Below are 17,372 nucleotides of genomic sequence, written 5' to 3' on the forward strand. Positions count from 1 at the left end.
AGGTAATTAATAATGTGGTGAATAGCTGCTTTTTGTTACACAGCCAGAATAATCTGCCTTAATCTTAGAAAATGTGAAGCTGCTTGTCCTAGACAGGTGGCAGAGTGATTATCTATACCCGGGATCAGATTAGCTGGGTAAAAAGTGAAAGTGCTGCAATTTATGCTGTGCTGTCTGATCATAGACATTTAACCTATTCCTGCCTCTAATGTACATAAAATAGATTCAGTGGGAAGACTGTTGCAAGAAATACTTTTGTAGAAGTTTTGAGTTTCTCCCTGTAAAAGTCTTTTCAGTTGCAACAGATCAACTGTTTTGTGCAGTGCCCATAATTTAAAGACACAGATGAAGGGAAATATGGTGGTAATTATCACAGCACATGTTAATTGCAGTTCCAGCCTCTTCTACACTGTTTATTCCCACGTGATACTGTTGATGTCAGAAATAATCATCCATGCCCCAACAGTTCATACTTTATTAAAAAAAAATACACAGTCAGTAAAAATGCTTGCAACTAGTAAAATAAGAAACTTGTAATTTTTTTTTCTAAGAATCACCACTGGACATGAAATGGCACATCAGTTAGATCCATTTTCAGAGTCAGAACATAAGATTAAACTACATAGATCTAATGTATAGTTGGGATTAAAAAAAGAAAAAAAGGAAAAAACCCTAAGTATTCTGTGAGGGTGCAGACTGGGGAATCAAAACAACTTAGAGGCTTATGAAAAGCCTCTCACTTTGCTTGGGTTATGCTCTAGTAACCTCTGTTCAGCAGCACAGCTGTGGTGAAATGACAGCAGGGCAATCTACTTCAAGAGCCAGTAGGAAAAAAAAAAAAAGACTGCTGTGCAAATTGTCTTCATTATGTTGGTGGACTGATTAAACCAGCACTTATGTTACTTCCCACTCATGAATCTCCTGCAGCTGCAAAACATTATTAAGGAAAATGGTGAAAGACATCTTGTTCTGTCAGCAAGACATACTGAAGGAGAGGATTATTGTTAAGTTCTAGAGTGTACTTTGCTTTTAAGCTAGGTTACTAGCTACACTGCTGTAGTTTCCAAGCACAGTATAAACCATGTATGAAACCATGTATAAAAATGTATAGATGTTGAACAATGATTTTGTAATATCAAAAAGTTGAGTCTCTTTGCCCCCTTTTGGGATAGCTTTTCCAAACAATTTCTCCCATCTCAGCAAAAATGACCCCTTTTTTTTTTTTGTATTCTGAATGCAAGTGCATGATCAGAACTTTCCCACTTATGGAGAAACTTCAGAGTTTCACGCTGAGAGCTGCAGATCAACCACAGAGGGAATGCTCAGGAGTCAATCCTTCCATAGGAAGAAAACACTGTGGGAAGAAAGGAAAAATGTAACAGTCAACACCACTACTAGTATTTATGTCCATAATGTAACAGGAAGCTTGGGTAGCTTAAGATCAGTGGCTCTCTGTGACCCTTTAGTATGTCAAATACCAGTATTATCTTTTTAAACTACTTACTTCTTTCTCTCAGCCCTTGTCCAAAGCTGCGGTAGACATGAATCAATGCCCAAAGCAAAACACATTTTATTGCAACAGAAATGCAGGTACCAGTAATGACAGCAGCTTCCAGAGTATAAGAATTTCCTTTGCCCCACTCTGTTACTACCTGCAGGAAAATGGAGACGTAAAACAGTAGTCAGCCTCTAGTGACACAAAATCATGATGCTGTAAAATAAAGATCAGTTAAACTGCTGAAAGTCAACAGATAATCATGCAAAAGCAAACCTGGGCTTTTTTAAACGGTCTTGTTTTCCTCACTGCAGAGTAGATAAATGTTTTATGCCTTCTGATACCAACATCATTAAAAGTCATATGAGAACTGTATTGTAACCAGATTGAAAAAAACAGCTATACTGGAGATAAGGAAACTAGACTTCATCTTAGGTGTCAGTCTCTCTCCGCTGCAGATTAATGGGAAGAAGGGGAGGCATTTTTGCATAGATGTGTATCTTGTAATGAATAATTTCACTGCATCTTTCCCTAATCAGTCTGGACAGTTTGCTAGTCACAGGTATTTCCACAGACTCTCACTTCAACTAAATCAAATCAAGCAATCTGGAATGGTTCCTGTCTGGAAAGTTGACCTTGAAGAGATAGGATGTAACTGCCACAATGAGGTGTAGGCTGATGAATGAAGTATCATATTTTGGGTCTCAGGGACCTCAAAACAAAGTGAAGGCCTCCAGTCTTGCGCCTGATTATCAAACAAGCGTGATGCATACCATATAAAGCAGGTAGATGAGAAAAACAACTTCAGGTACATTCTGGCTTAGAAAAATCCACACCAGAGGTTTCAGTTCTTTTAGAATCTGTAAAATAAGATGGGATAGATGTGGCTTTGTAAGTGTTTTATATGTGCTTTATAAAGGCTATACATTTATCCAACAGTACTTAAAGGATTGCTGTAGCTCAGTTTCCAGGCCCAGTCATAACTTTCTACTTCTCCACTTCTCCTTCTTTACCTCTGCTCTTTGGGAGGAAATATGATCTCTGTTTTCCACTAACCCAAGACAGTGGCTGGTGAAAATCAAAACCATTGATTTTATGGGCACAACCTGACAGCTACATGGTTTGAACCATCTCAGCATCCTCTTGAGCCTTACCTTGTTATGTGTTCAGTACAGCTCCCAGCTAACTTATAAATGAGTAAGCTGTTGACTCTTCTGAGGACCACTGCAGCTAAGCCGATGTATTTTTTTTTCAGCCTTTCTTTTTTTACTGTATTTCTTGAGGTATACTCTTATTTCTTTCTAACAATTTAATATTTTCATAAGTTACAGCATATACTTGGTCACTTTTTTTCCGTCCGGCTGTATCTCTCTTGGAGGAAAGTAGAGTCTCTGAGAACTAAAAATGTGAGAGAAGGCAGAACTATCAGAATAACTGTCATGCTTAACCTTGAGACTCAAAAAGTAAGTCCATCATTTCTTCTTCCTCATGGCTGGAAAAATCCCTAGAGCTGATGGAGCCAGTGGTAGCTTCCAGCAATCCTTAACCAGAAGGGCAAAGGACTCCTTTGAGTCACTGTGACTAAAACCAGTGCCTGGACCAACTGTTAAGATAAGATTTGATACATCTGATCAAACCCTCAAGATCAATATGAATCCTTCTGCAATGGTCAATATCTGAACCAATGAATAGAAGCATTAAAGGAAGTGAGCCTCCTCTAAGAGAGTATGTCCATTCTCTGCTGCTGGCTCCATTTTCTGTGGTATTGCATAGTGCTTCTCTTAGGTTAAGAGCAAAAGGGAAAAAAAAATAGACTAAGGGTGAGAAAGAACAGTGTGGATTGGCTAGAAAATGAGGGCAAAGAGGAAACTGGAGACTAATAAGATAAATGGGAGAAGATAGTATTATGGAGCCTAAATTTAATAATTGAGATAGGAAAAATAAATCCACCGAAGGAAGTGGGAGACCATAGATATAAATTAAAAAACAAAACAAATAAGCAAAAAAAGGTGAGTGAAATGGCATTCAGCATCAACCCTGAAATAAGCACCCTTGAAGTTTTGTTTTCAAGTACTGCAGTTTTCATAAAAGACTGCCTCCGAGGTGCTTCCTAGTGTTCCATTCTATTATGCTTATATTTTGTGGTGTATTATGTATGTCTCCATACTTCCTTACACAACAGCCACAACAGAGGGGGTGCTGTTCAGGAAAGCACCAAATAAAAGACAATGTGACAATAAAACACAATGAATACAAGCTGTAAGAATCTTTTTTTTTTCTCCAAGGAAAGTAAGCAAAACTCTTACTGGTATACAGGAAATAATATCTAGCTCATACTAGAAAACTATTTCATCTGTTAGGAATTCCCATGAATGACTAAAGCAAACAACCAAGAAAGCTGGAGGAAGAAAATCCTTCCTTCTGGTATCAGAAGCATATATCTGATCACCTTTGTGCCTGATTCTACAACCCTTCCTGGAACAGAGCCCTCAAACTTCAAAGAAAGTTTTGTCTGACTGACATAAACAACTACACAAGTTCACAAATCCTTATGTTAACCTAAAAATTGCCACTTACCTTGATAATAAAGGACCACTCATCGTTTTGGTGTGGTTTCCTAAGGAAATAAGGCCTGTGCAGTCTCACTGTGTCTGTCTATCCATCTTCATAATAATTTGCAGGACTGTTGCCAGTTTCACCTAACCTTGTCAGAGAGGTAGAGATCTTGAAGATACTGTGATCCTATAAGTTTCATGAAAGTAGGTGGTCAGGTAGAGGATGGAGAATATAATAATGTTCCTCAGAAAGGAATAATGATAGTGTGAGTTTGTCTCCTCCTGTATGCTCAGGGGAGAGGCTTGGATCTCTAAGAAACCTGACTTCATTGTGTTGCTGTTCTCTTGGTTTCTATTTGGCTCCATTTGGGCTCCCTCCCACTGTGCAGTATGTATAGAGCAGGATGGCTGTGGCGGCCCAGCCTGTGATCATTGCTCAGGATGAGACCGTAGTCCTGGAAGGTGACCCCTTGCAAGTGTCACTCTTAGCTTAACACTTACTGCGATGATGCTAATGGTCACTTTGAGGCATGCCCAGAGCACTCCTGTTGCTGAGAGGATGGTGTGGAGAAGGGTGGTTTCACGCAGGCTTGTCAGCACAATACACAAGCAGAGCTAAAAGAGAAAAGACAAGGATTTGATAAAACTATTAGTTTAAAGCAATACAGCTGACTGAAAATATGTGACACAATCCCAGCAACAGAGGCTTGGGCAGATCTTAAAGAGGTATCTTTTTCCCTCAAAACTTGACGGACAGAATTCCCCATATAGATATTAGCAACAACAGAAGAACAGAGAAGGCAGCAAGATGTACTCCAGACAAGTATAAAACACTACAGGGGCAGAGTAAGAATGCACGATGCTGTACAGAAGTACAGAATCTTCCTAAACAGGCGTTGGGTTCACTTAGCCTATCTGTAACTTCAGATTATCTCACCCTTATTGTGCTGGGTCAGGCTATGATCTTCCTCCCCTCTCCCATCCCAGCAACACTTGCCCAACTGCAGGACAACTATCATAGTTGAAAATGTCTGTAATTTTTTTCCCCCAAAATAAGAGTCTCTTTTCATTATTTTGGCATGACAATGAGAAAATGTTATGCTGATCCTTTTTTTTTTTTTTTTTCTGTCTTTTAGCCAGGCCTCCTTATAATAAATACCATAAGAGATGAGCGTTAGTAGGCTAACCTTAAGTAAAAGCTAAGACAGAATTGCTCTAGGAAGTTAACAGTTGAGCTCAGCTGGTCTAATTCTAACTTTGGCTTAAGAGAAGGGGAGAAAAAGGGGTTATCTGGGGAGAGTTCTATACCTGTGCCTGAAGATCAAAGGTCAACATGGAAAAACAGAGATTCAGCATGAAGTACTGTGACTGCAGGCTTTCGAGAGCGCCGCCCACACGGAAGGCCATCATGCTTTCACTCTGAATGAGGATGAGGGCACAGATCACATCGAAGGAGCCAACCAGGAGAATCAGGATGAAGCGGGCCTGATGGGAAAGACACATAAGTAAGTGACTGGCCACAATGAAATAGGGGCAGTCTTTAAATCATTTATAACCGAAAATAACAAAGGAATAAGGACAGCCAAACTACCTGATATCTGCCTACAGAGATCTGAAATAAGCAGTCTAAGTTACAGCTAAACATGATAGTTTGTCATATTGTTAATTAGTGAAGATGTGTTCATAATTCTGGTTGTTTAATGTAACCACTTGGTAACAACTGTAAATTCATACTATTTTTGCTGATAATCTTATTCTCACACAGTAATTCTGTTCAGGAAGTGGAAGTAGTTATATATAAATCCAAGTAACTTTTTTAGTAGGAAAAAAATCCTTACATTTCTTCATCGGGCCTTACTTTGGTTTTATATGTTTACTATGTAAGCTGAAGGCTAGGAATACATACCTTAAAATAATTTGCAGTCCTTTGATGCCTGTTTTTTTACTGACCCTATCAATCCCACTTGCTGTAGATAAGTATGTTTAAATAAATGTACAACTGATATGTACCCTGACTGGGCAAATTATGCTCTGCTTTGATCTTGCTAGCTTGGTTGCAATCCCTTCTATCCAAGAACAACTTCTGGATGATCAGGAACCTCCTTTTCACCTTTGGGAAAGCTGTGTAACCATAAAAGGGAAGGACTTCTGAGAAACACAGCAAGAGGAAGTTAAACTACAAACCCTATTCATGCACAGGATACAGTTCTTGTTTTACATTTTACTGTTGTGAAATACAAACACGAGTGTGGAATGACAGCACCTCCTCTAGTACACTATACCTTTTTGTTTCCTTGCAGTGGGTATCACAACTCTCTTAAAAATCACAAGGTTGATTTTATGGGCATTATATCTGGAAAATGCCACCCTAATGTGACTCTTTCCTCATATCAGCTCAAAAGATTTCAGTTCAGTTCCTAGGTTGGATTTATTAAAGTAGTGACTTTATAGACTAAAATCCAAGGCAGAGTTGGTTAAGTGAAGGTGGTATCTTCTGTGGCAGCTCCATGCGAACAAAATTCTATGATATTAATAATACTTTCAGATATTACTATAAAGAAACACTTAAAATTTCTTAGAGAAACAAATGTACCATTGGAGAAGTGTCAATTCCTGTGACTTGGCAGGAATAATTCAGCCCATTTTACATGTGTTCAGTGTCCTTATCACAGATTCCTTGCCTTTCTAACATCTTCAAATCCGAGATCTGGAGAAAAGTAAGGAGACTAACCAGGAGTTTTGGCTTCTGTTCATCTGAAAGAACTGCGAAGTTGATAATGGAACGAAACATCACTAGCAAGATAGAAAGAACAAAGACGACAAGTTCCTGGCGATTCTCCTGCAGGATTCCTCTAGTCACGTAATATACACAGAACACTGGAAAGGAAAAAGAAATGTCATTTACTAAGTGAAAACAGATTGCATATGGTGTGATTTTTCATATTGTTCACACATGAACATGTTTAATATGATACCAAATGTATTATTGATCCTTCTTCTAAAATATCATTAAAAAAAAAAAAAGCACGAGTGGCAAAAGCACCAACTTGTAATGCTAAACTAGCAGAAGACACTGCATATAATACGTCAGATGGAGTGAAACAGGAATCTTTGATTACTCCTTAATTACTAATTTGGCAAAGAATCTATTTCTTTTAAAATATAAAAAGCATGTGTCTTACCAACTCCAACTAACTGTATAAAAGAAATGGTGAAATTTTCCTCAGTTTGCTGAATGAGTGTCTCTATGGTGAGCCCTATTACACTCAGCAGAGACAAAATAGTCACACAGAAGTAGATCTTGACAGGAAACGACAGCTCTGAACAAGGCTTTATCTGTAAAGAAAGAAACATATTAAACCAATAATCTGGCACAAAATATTTGCCATTCTGGAAGAAATGCATTAAAGTTGGCTAAACTGATTTTAAGTGAACATGATTTTAACATATATTGGAAATATTTCTTATATTTAAACAACTTTTGATGGATTATGTATCCTCTCTTTGAAAACAAGATTTTGTAAAAAAAAAAAAAAAAAAAAAGTAATAATTGAGTATCTGAATGAAAGTGCTATTTGATAGGTTTCCTTAGCAAATCAGTGTTGAATGAACAACCATGAACCCTGAACACACACTAGCAGTTATATATAAGCATATATATGGAAACTATAAATGTATATTTTATAAATACATCATACATACACACATATATACACATATACACACATATATATACATATGAGACTGGCTAAAATGCTGTAGCAAAGCCGCGGGCGGCTCGGATACTCACGGGCCCGCAGGGGGTGGGGATGAGCTCGCGGTGCCGGGGCTCGAGGTTGGGCCGAGGAGGCTCCGCGGCGTCGCTGGGGGAGACAGAGACGCTCCTGTCGCCACCGGGCAGCCGTTACCTCACGGCCGCCGCCGCCATGGCCGGGGAGGGAGGGGGCGAGAGGCTAGAAGACCGGTGACGTCACCCGCCACCCACCATCCCCGCGCGTTGGGGGGTGGGGGGGGGGGGGTCCTGAGCCACACCAAGTAGAGGCCGGGGTGGAGGGTGAAGGTGAAGGAGGGTGAAGCTCCTCCCCGCCCGGTGTCCCCCCCACCAAGCAAAAAGGATCTGCCCCCGCTCCGCGCTTGGTCCCGCCCATCTACCTTCCCCCGCCCCCCGCCGCGCTGATAGCAGGTTACGCTACGGGCCGCCGTGAAGGTCGTGTTGCGTTGTGAGGTGCTGTTACCTGTCGCCGGCTGCCTCCATATTGCCCTCGGGCTCCGGTAACGGCGCCTACATGGCGGAGCTGGGGCTTGGGGCAGCGCCCACACTTCCGGGCAGCGAGGGAGGGTGGCGGGGACGTCACTTCCCCGTGGCGAGCGGTCCTGAGGCGCCGCGGGAGCGAGCGCGTGAGGTCCTGAGGCGCCGTCGCGAGGGAGCGCGGCGGCGAGAGCGGGAGGGCGGCGGCGGGAGCGAGCGGGGCGGGCCGGCGAGATGGCGCCGCGGAGTGGCAGAGTGCGGCCCCGCCTGCGCAGTCGCCGGCGGGCCGCGTGAAGCATCGCCTCAGGCCGGAGGTGCTGCGGCCGCCTGTGGTAACTGAGGCGCCTTCCCCAGGAGCAGCCTTCGGGAGCCGCTACCGGCCGGGTAGCCGTTGTGCGAGGGTGCGCTGCGCCGCCTGGACCTTCCCTTAGATGTGCCGGGCTTTGAGGCTGTCTTTGTAAACATCCTAGGTGCCCTCATCCCTGTATCATGAAACGTCCCTTTGATCCCCTGCGTACCTGGGGTGCTGGTTGCTGTGCCCGTGTCACTGCAGGAGCTGTGTGTGGGTGGCAGAGGTATGCACACCAAGTTTTTGTGTGTTTTCCACCATTAAATAAGCCTTAATTTCTCAATTTCTCAAATATTTGCAATGTATTTTCTTCCAGCCTTTATTTATTTATTTCTAACGTAGTAAAGATGAGCAAAGATACAAAGAAGGGTATAAAATGCGCTGCAAGCCATGTACTGTGAGCTGGAAGAGTGAATGTCCGAGTGGAAGCTGACAGAAACAGTCTGCCATCCGCTGCCACATTTCATCTGCTGGCAAACATCAACTCCTGGCTGTTTTTAAAGGAAGAAGATTGACGTAGGCCCAGATGAAGAACTCTTTCGGTAAATTTAAGACCTTCCAGTTGATTTTAGAGAGCAGGTCAGTAATTTGGAGGCATTTTTTTTTCTTAGTTCCTGATCACCCAAGTGTTAGTTGTTTTTTTGCTTGTTGCTGTGTGTGGAGTCACTGATAGTAGACATGATATATCTGTACTGCTGAGGCTGGGCAATTTATTGTGTTTAATTGGTTTCTGTCTTGATAGAGCAATATAAACAGTAATTATTTAAAAAGTTGTGATAGTGCTAATTGTTTTTGAACGTTGAACCAGCTTGAATTGATTTGTTTTCACTTAAACTGAATATATGCATTAATGTGAATGTGTCAGTAGGCACATCTCAGTGCCTCCCACTGTTTCTCAGTGATTTGCTATGATTTGTGGTGAATTGCTCTGAAAATAGCGGAAAGGGATAAGGGAATAACATGATAACATCATTTTTGATGTTATTTGTTAAAACTCCTATATTTTTGCTTAGCACTTGTCATTTCCTGTGCTGTCATTGTTTAATATACTGTAGGTCTCATTTCAAACAGCTTTGAATAGATGGTTATGATTAACTTTCAAACTGAGAATGGTGACTTTTTAACTCTCTAAGATTCACTGTTTCCTTTATCCCACAAATGTGATTATAAATCGTAATTTAGTTTCCCCTCGTGCTCATTCATCACAGAGCAAAAAAGGTCCTGTCAGTCATTTCTTTCTCATCTGTCATATTCTATTTCCTTTTTCTCCTTAAAACATGTACTTCAAAATAAAAGCAATAAATACAATTATAGGTCTTAATGTTGCAGATAAACTGTTCAGTGCACTTATCTTCTTTTCCAGTATGGACTTTGAATCTGTTTTGCTATTATGACGTTAACATTACAGGACTGCAGAAGAATAAAGGTCAGGGTATGTTTGTGTTGCTCTCTGGACTGTACTACTGTAGCCCACTAAATTTGTGTAAGTTATAAGAGGAGAATGCTCTTGGCAAAAGATCTAGTGCTGCCTTTTTCAACTACGGTAGCAAAATAGGTAACGCTGCATTGTTTAAAAGCGATTAAATAGACAGCAAGTCTATATGGACATGGATAATGGATGTATTGGTCTAATGGATATATTTTTCCACTTTGTTCACTGGTTTATCTAGTTACTAGGACAATAGAGATTAAATGTGTGTTTACTGAAAGTTACTGTCTTTGATTACTGATAGCTCATTTTAACTCAAGTTCATGGTTAAGAGGGTAAGTAATATGCTTCTGCCTGTGTTTCTGAGTTATTAAGATTTTTCTGTAGTGGTTATAAGGAGACTGAGACAAAGATGATTGGTGAATCTTGAAGAAGAATTAATTATAATGGAAAATGCTTTTTTTTTTTATTATTTTTATTCTCAGGAAGAGAAAGTGGAATAGACCATATGAAGAAGCATCTGATTTTTTTTTTTTTTTTTTGCAAGATCTTATTTGGAGGACCAAATACACTTTTCCAGGCCATTGGAGAGGAAAGATTACTTGCATGTTTTTGTCCTTGAAGTGTCTTGAAGCTGTGTACTTAATATTGCTTTGTGTTAAGGACAGATGCTAATTTCTTAAAGACAGCATGTCAACGGTAGCAAGTACTCAGACACTGGAGGAACCTAATCCTCCCCTCCTTGAAGAAAAGCCAAAGGAAAAAACATTATTTCAGTTGAGCTCATTCTTTGCTAACAGGACTGAAAAATTTGTAATTGCTAGAAGTGATAGTGTCCCAGAGGAGAATGTCCTGAAGATAACTATCACAGAGACTACAGTCATTGAATCAGACTTGGGAATCTGGAATTCTCATGCTCTCATCTACCTCACTTTGTGGTTTTTCTTCAGCTTTTGCACTCTTTTTCTTAACAAATATATCCTCTCATTATTGGAAGGAGAACCCAGCATGCTAGGTAACCCTGCTTTTTTTTTTTTTTTTTTTTTTTTTATGCTTGAATTACAGTGAGATATTTGACAATACCAGATCTAAAGCTGTGAGAGTAAATGGTTCATCTGAAGTGAGAAAGGCTTTTCTAGGTGGTTGGGAGTGTATCTCAGAGCTGGGAACTTGCAACCTTGGCCTATAAAGGAGGTTCTGACACTGTCCTTTCTTCTCTTTGTCCCTGTAGTCTAGCTTTTAAGAAAATCAAGTCTTAATTGAAAATGTCATTAATCTGCGGAGTTGTTAAGATTAACTGATTTGCAGAAATCCAAATGTTTGCAGATGTAAAAGGATGTTTCTGAAAATTCATAAAACCTAAATAACAGTTGCCATGTTTGTTAGTAACCAGGAATGCTATAGACTCCCATTTTGCTTGATTCTTCTTGTTTTCATCATCTAATGATTTATTTTCTCATCTTTTCTAGGTGCTGTTCAAATGCTTTCAACCACCTTCATTGGCTGTATTAAAATGTTTGTTCCATGCTGTTTGTACCAGCACAAAACACGCATCTCGTATCCACCAAATTTCATTATGATAATGCTGTTTGTTGGATTAATGAGGTAAATAGTTATTTTTTTTTCCAAGAGTCTGGTTGCTTCATTATGTTCTTGTGTACAGAGCATACATTTCCATGGATCTCTTACTTTTTTTTCTTGGTCTTTTATGGAGATTCGGAACTGTTTAAAACAGTATTTATCTTTCTTTCTCCCCCTGTAAAATTCATAGGACAATTTTATCTTTTTCCTAACTAGATGCCATTTTTGAGACTAGCTTAGCATTCCATCGCTATTAGCACTGCTAATATTAGCACATACTGCACTTTCTAACATCTTTTCACTTGCTGTTATTTCTTGCTCTCTTTGAGACTGAAATTTGTTTAGTATAATCTGTGTTATGATTGTGCTTTATTCTGTCAACTTTTTCAGAATTTTTACCTCAAAGATGATACAAGTTTTTAATATATGATGCCTTTCAAAAATAAATATTTGTTGTGTGCTGGGGTAGAATCAGTCTGTGATATAGGAAAGAATATATTGTTTGATTTTTGTCTACACTGCAAAAATTATGTAAGATAAATCTGTTTTGAACTAACAGGGTTGCTATTATCTTGATAACTGTGCAGATGTACTGATTAATTTCATGGCTTAAAGTATGAATAAATGTTCAGCATGCCTATTTTTGGTTACTGTAGCTCAATTTTATATATTACTTGACAAATTGCAGGGCAGGCTGAATGTCTAAAATTAGATGTTTACGCTTATTTCATTCTCTGCTTAGATTTATGTGTTCTTCTCTCTTACAGATTTGCAACAGTAGTTTTGGGGCTTGTCAGCTTGAAAAATGTGGCAGTTTCATTTGCAGAAACAGTTAAAAGCTCTGCACCTATTTTTACTGTCATTATGTCTCGAATGATATTGGGGGAATACACTGGTAAGTACTTCACCCTTAAAACAAGATCATTGTACGTAGTGCCAAAGGAAGACTGGTCCGATTACAGAGCAAGCAGAGTGAATATTACTATCTTTTGACAAACATGAAATGCAAACAGGCACCAATCTATTTTCCTTTTTTTTTTTTTTTTTTTTTTTAATTTTATTTATTTATTTTAGCAGTCAGTATTCCATATTTTCATATCGTTTTCCAGAGCACATTCTTACCATTTTAGCTCTGACTTTAGAACCTTTCAAATAAATTGTTTGTTTGTTTGTTTCCTTTTAATCAAGGAGGTCAAGCTGGAATTGAAACTTTTTCTGACTGTATTATCTGTTGTGTTGCAACACGGTGAAAAATATTGGAAGTACAATAATTAAGCACAGGTTTTAAACTTGCTTTTCATTTGCAGGATTGCTGGTTAATCTCTCCCTTATCCCTGTTATGGGCGGGCTAGCTCTGTGTACAGCTACTGAAATCAGTTTCAACATTCTGGGGTTCTCAGCAGCTTTGTCTACTAATATCATGGACTGGTAAGGCATAAGGAAGGGCATGTGTGTGGAATAGAGGAATTTTGTTTCTCACAGTTTGGTTTGTTATATTTAAAATCTACCTTTTTTATTTCAGTTTGCAAAATGTCTTTTCAAAAAAACTGCTCAGTGGAGATAAGTACAGATTTTCGTAAGTATTTAAAATGACTCAAGTTTGTTGATAATAGAAGGATCTTGGGCTGCATTTGAAAAACAACATCAACAAAAAACATACAATAGTTGTGATTAGATTGGACTACAATATTTTATTTAATTCAAACTCCCTTAACACACACTATTGAAAACTTTGTCTTCTATATTCAATACAGCTTAGCCAACCTGGAAAGCAAAATGCTCTCTTTCCAAGAGTTTGTTGAATTTATTGCCCCCAAGGCTTGGTAGATGTTTTTTCTGTGTTATTTTCTGATGTCTGTAAATGAAATAATGAGACTTCTACTTAAAGTGGAGGCAGCTTTCTTCAGGTCTAAGAAAGCAGAAGCTATTCCTAATTTTTTGTGTGTTTGTCCTTTGTAGAGCCCCAGAGCTTCAGTTCTATACCAGTGCTGCTGCAGTGGTTATGCTTATTCCAGCATGGATTTTTTTTATGGTAATTTGAATTTGCTAACACCGATGTCTATTTTCTTTTTGACTTGCATGCATATAAGTAATCTTTAGTTTTTGTTCCTATTCTTTAAAATGCACTTCATCTTCTCTTTACAAAAGATTGGAAAAAAATATGCTGAAAGAAGTATAGACTCAAAAATACTTAGAAGAAGAATACTTAGAAGTAGTAGAAAGAAGTAGTGTAGAGAGGAGCTGACAAGTGACCCAGAAAACATGATTTAATTTCTAAACTTTTAAAGAGGGGGGAAAAAAGAAAAAGAGAAATATATATATATATATATATATATATAAATAAAATTGTCTGAATTGGTGCACTTAAAGTTTCAGATAAAGACTTAAAAACAAATGTTAAATACCTGCTGCCTTTTTGTCTATATTCACATGGTATGTGGGAGTATTCACTTTCCCCCCCCCCCCCATTTAGGATGTGCCCGTAATTGGGAAAAGTGGAAGGAGCTTCAGCTACAATCAAGATGTCATTGTACTTCTCTTAATAGATGGAGTCTTATTCCACCTGCAAAGTGTTACAGCGTATGCCTTGATGGGAAAAATTTCTCCTGTGACTTTCAGGTAAAAATATTGACAGGATCCCTATTTTTTTCTTAATATTCCTGCTTAGGAGCTAGATAATAAAGATGATATCCAAATAAATAATGTAAATGCACAAATTCAAGAAGAAAAGTTGTCAGATCCACCAAAACCCACTTTAGTTATGGTATTAGTTCAAATAGGAAGAGTGGAATTGGATTTAGTGCTTAAAAAAAAAAAAAAATCCAACTATATGAGAGCATAAAGTTGTGTGGGATATGAGAAAGCTTTACTAGGCCTTAACTTTTATATTCCTTTCCAGTGTTGCCAGTACTGTGAAGCATGCACTGTCAATCTGGCTAAGTATTATTGTGTTTGGTAACAAAATCACCAGCCTCTCAGCCATTGGGACTGTTTTAGTGACAATTGGAGTCCTGCTATATAACAAGGCAAAGCAGCATCAGCAAGAAACCATACACAGCCTGGCAGCTGCGGCTCCACAACCAGCAGAAAGTACGACAGAAGATACTGAACCACTAATTTCCAAGGATTTGAAACCATATGATTGATATGGTCATTTATTCTTCCAAAATAGAGTAACTCAAAGGATCTCTCTGAAAGTGGTTATTTCCTCAGCAGTTGTGAATGATTTGGATTTGGGTCCACAGCAAGTCAAGATGGGGTCTTGAAACAGAGGAAACAATGGGAAGAATCTAGTAAGTTGATTTACCGAGGAACTGATATACTGAACCCTGGGACTTAGTGTCATATAATGTGATAACTACAGTTTTGTAATCTTTTCTTGACTGAAATAATATACAAGCCTATACTGCAAAAGATTTTCAGTGATTTGTTGGAAATTGATTCCTTTCTCCACCAAAATAACAGGGGAACATGTTCGCTTCATTCTGCTTGCTTGGTGTGGAATGAATTGGTCCTTAACTGACATTTCCGATTGCTTATGACAGTACTATGTCCTCTATCATGTGTTTGTGTTATAAAACTGGAAGGAAGAGGCCCCTCTCCCAATAAATGATTTTGGTGTACAAGTAAACTATGAAAATGATTYCATGCCCCCAAGTAAGGATGAGCTATTTCTGACTACAAAGCTAGCAAGGAAAAGCAATTTTTTTTTTTCTCCAAGAAAATGTTGTAGCTGAGCTGGGTGAATATTGAAATGAAAATATATAAATATATACATGTTATTATAAAACAGAGGGATTAAATAAGTATTTTGAATTGCTCACAGGTAAAAACCACTGAATCTATGGTGATAAAGGAGGCAGAAGATTTTTTTTTTTCTTATAAGAGTGCAACAAAAAAAAATACTGCGTTGTAGAAACTCAGGGTTACAAGTCTGTAACAGTTATAACAAGCTTAATTGTAATAATTACCTCTCTTCTGAAAAACAATAGGTTGCTGTTATAGACATGGATAAAATGGTCTTTTATTTTATATTTTATAGTAGGAAGATAGAAGTGGAGCTCCTGCAAAAGTTAAGCACCCGCTTACATTTCCAATGTAATTCCATTAGCTTTAGTGGACTTTCCCTGAGGAAGTCAAAAATTGTTCCTAAGTTTGGATGTCTGAAGAAGGCTTTCTTCTGATTCTGTTTGATTAGCCTGTGTTTATTTCTGTTGTATTATGTTTACTTACGGTCACAGTGTAAGATTTGCCTGGGTCTATACCTTAAAGATTCATATGTGGAAAATTGCAACTTCTTTTTATCACTGTAAACATTGATGTTTGATTTGCTTTGTCATTACTAATATTATTTGCAAAATGCTGTGGACTACGAGGCAAGTTCTGTTCTTTTTTGGTAGATACAGATTTAATAATCTCCGTAGATTTGGTGGATACCAAAGTCTATTTTGCATTGCATTTCTTCTTTTTGGGGAAAGCGGAAAGCTAAGTATCTTTCTAGTGGTCTAGCTCAGTTTTCCTGCAATCTCCTCCACTTTGGAAGATAGCAGTTTTTTGCCTTTCCTGTTACTGGAAGAATTGCAAACCCGTACATCTGGGAGGATTTTGCAGCTTGTAATTTCTAACATATTGGAGTTTCTTGGTGACTGGCTTAGCTCTACCTGCTCTTTGGTGGAGAGGATGAGCAGGATAATTCAGTTTGGTGGGAAGGGGTTGTTTTCTTTCCAGGGTTTTTTCCTGTTATGTACTTTTATGTGCACTCGTCTTGGCCTTTATTTTTATTAGGCTAAACAAAGAAAGCTTTTTTTACTATCCACTTATAAGAACGGCTTTCTTCCTTTTCCTTAATGTACTGCTTTAAATTTTTGCATAAAAGATAGCATTTGCTGTATTTGCTACCTTTATTGTATTTATTCTGTATACATCATCTGTTAAAACAAAGGGAGTTGACAGCCCTGCACGAAAGCTTTTGGATTCTGAGCATTGCTTGGGTTGAAAGGCAGACTTTTGAGGTGTTTAAAACTTCAAAAACGGTTCTCCAAATAGTTTTCCTTTTGGAAAACATGGAAAACTTCACATTTCCAAAATCAAAAATGTATCCGCTTATTAGCGGAAGGATGTTCTCGGTATTTATGCATGGTGTTCTGCCACCAGAATGGATATACAGCTCTTTTTTTCTGGGTTTTCATATGGATTTCAGTGTATAAATACAAATTAATTAAATATGACTACTAGTAGTAGTAAGCCAAAGTACTGCAAGTTTAACATAGAGCAACATTAGGCATGTAATATTTTAGTATATAGTTTCTGAAGAGGGGGTATTTCACAAAGGCAAAAGTTCTGTTTCTTACTCCCTTCCCTTGAGCTGAAATGATACAAGTGCTTATTGAAGAAAACGCACAATTTTTGGAAATGTAAAATATTACTTGTTGCAGTTGACATCTCCAAAATGACAGATTTCCTAAAAAGATGAGTAATGAAATAACTCTAGTACAGTAAGTGCCCTGTGCACTTTCTGTGTTTTAACATCTCTCCGTGGTGAAGTAATTTAACCATGTAAGTGTTTACTTTTATCTGCCTGTATTCTTGATTGCTGTTTCTATAAAATTTTTAAGAATGGCCCTTCTCACACTGAATTCATGCGCATACACCTTCATTATGTATTAGTTCTGCTGTCATTATAAAAGTGACTTTGTTGAAGTGGTCTGTGGTAT

At 38.4% G+C, this 17,372-nt stretch overlaps 2 protein-coding genes across 4 annotated transcripts; one reads left to right on the forward strand and one right to left on the reverse strand.

Annotated features, from left to right (window-relative positions):
• Positions 1-486: 486 nt before the first annotated feature.
• LOC112957411 lies at positions 487-8,365 on the reverse strand. 3 transcript variants are annotated; one of them, XM_026051051.1, is made up of 9 exons: positions 8,286-8,342; positions 7,841-7,913; positions 7,233-7,386; positions 6,782-6,927; positions 5,359-5,535; positions 4,552-4,665; positions 2,269-2,355; positions 1,505-1,652; positions 487-1,354 (listed from the first exon to the last, which is right to left on the reverse strand). In XM_026051051.1, the coding sequence occupies exons 1-9, from the start codon at positions 8,303-8,305 to the stop codon at positions 1,323-1,325; spliced, it is 951 nt and encodes a 316-aa protein (XP_025906836.1). In that variant the 5' UTR covers positions 8,306-8,342; the 3' UTR covers positions 487-1,322. The 3 variants fall into 3 exon arrangements, 2 of the variants coding, with proteins under 2 accessions (XP_025906836.1, XP_025906837.1); XR_003251221.1 differs by lacking the exons at positions 487-1,354; positions 1,505-1,652 and adding exons at positions 2,650-2,893; positions 4,073-4,237 and having other exon boundaries at positions 2,303-2,355; positions 8,286-8,365; XM_026051052.1 differs by lacking the exons at positions 487-1,354; positions 1,505-1,652; positions 2,269-2,355 and adding an exon at positions 3,664-4,237 and having other exon boundaries at positions 8,286-8,365.
• Positions 8,269-17,328, forward strand: LOC112957410 (solute carrier family 35 member E2-like). The gene is made up of 11 exons (XM_026051050.1): positions 8,269-8,322; positions 8,770-8,874; positions 8,965-9,190; positions 10,625-11,092; positions 11,547-11,682; positions 12,426-12,553; positions 12,966-13,086; positions 13,181-13,234; positions 13,618-13,690; positions 14,132-14,277; positions 14,558-17,328. The coding sequence occupies exons 4-11, from the start codon at positions 10,768-10,770 to the stop codon at positions 14,802-14,804; spliced, it is 1,230 nt and encodes a 409-aa protein (XP_025906835.1). The 5' UTR covers positions 8,269-8,322; positions 8,770-8,874; positions 8,965-9,190; positions 10,625-10,767; the 3' UTR covers positions 14,805-17,328.
• The last annotated feature ends 44 nt before the right edge of the window (positions 17,329-17,372 follow it).

This window comes from Nothoprocta perdicaria, unplaced genomic scaffold (assembly GCF_003342845.1).
Source record: "Nothoprocta perdicaria isolate Ctin4 unplaced genomic scaffold, notPer1 scaffold_72, whole genome shotgun sequence".
Classification (NCBI taxonomy): Eukaryota; Metazoa; Chordata; class Aves; order Tinamiformes; family Tinamidae; genus Nothoprocta; species Nothoprocta perdicaria.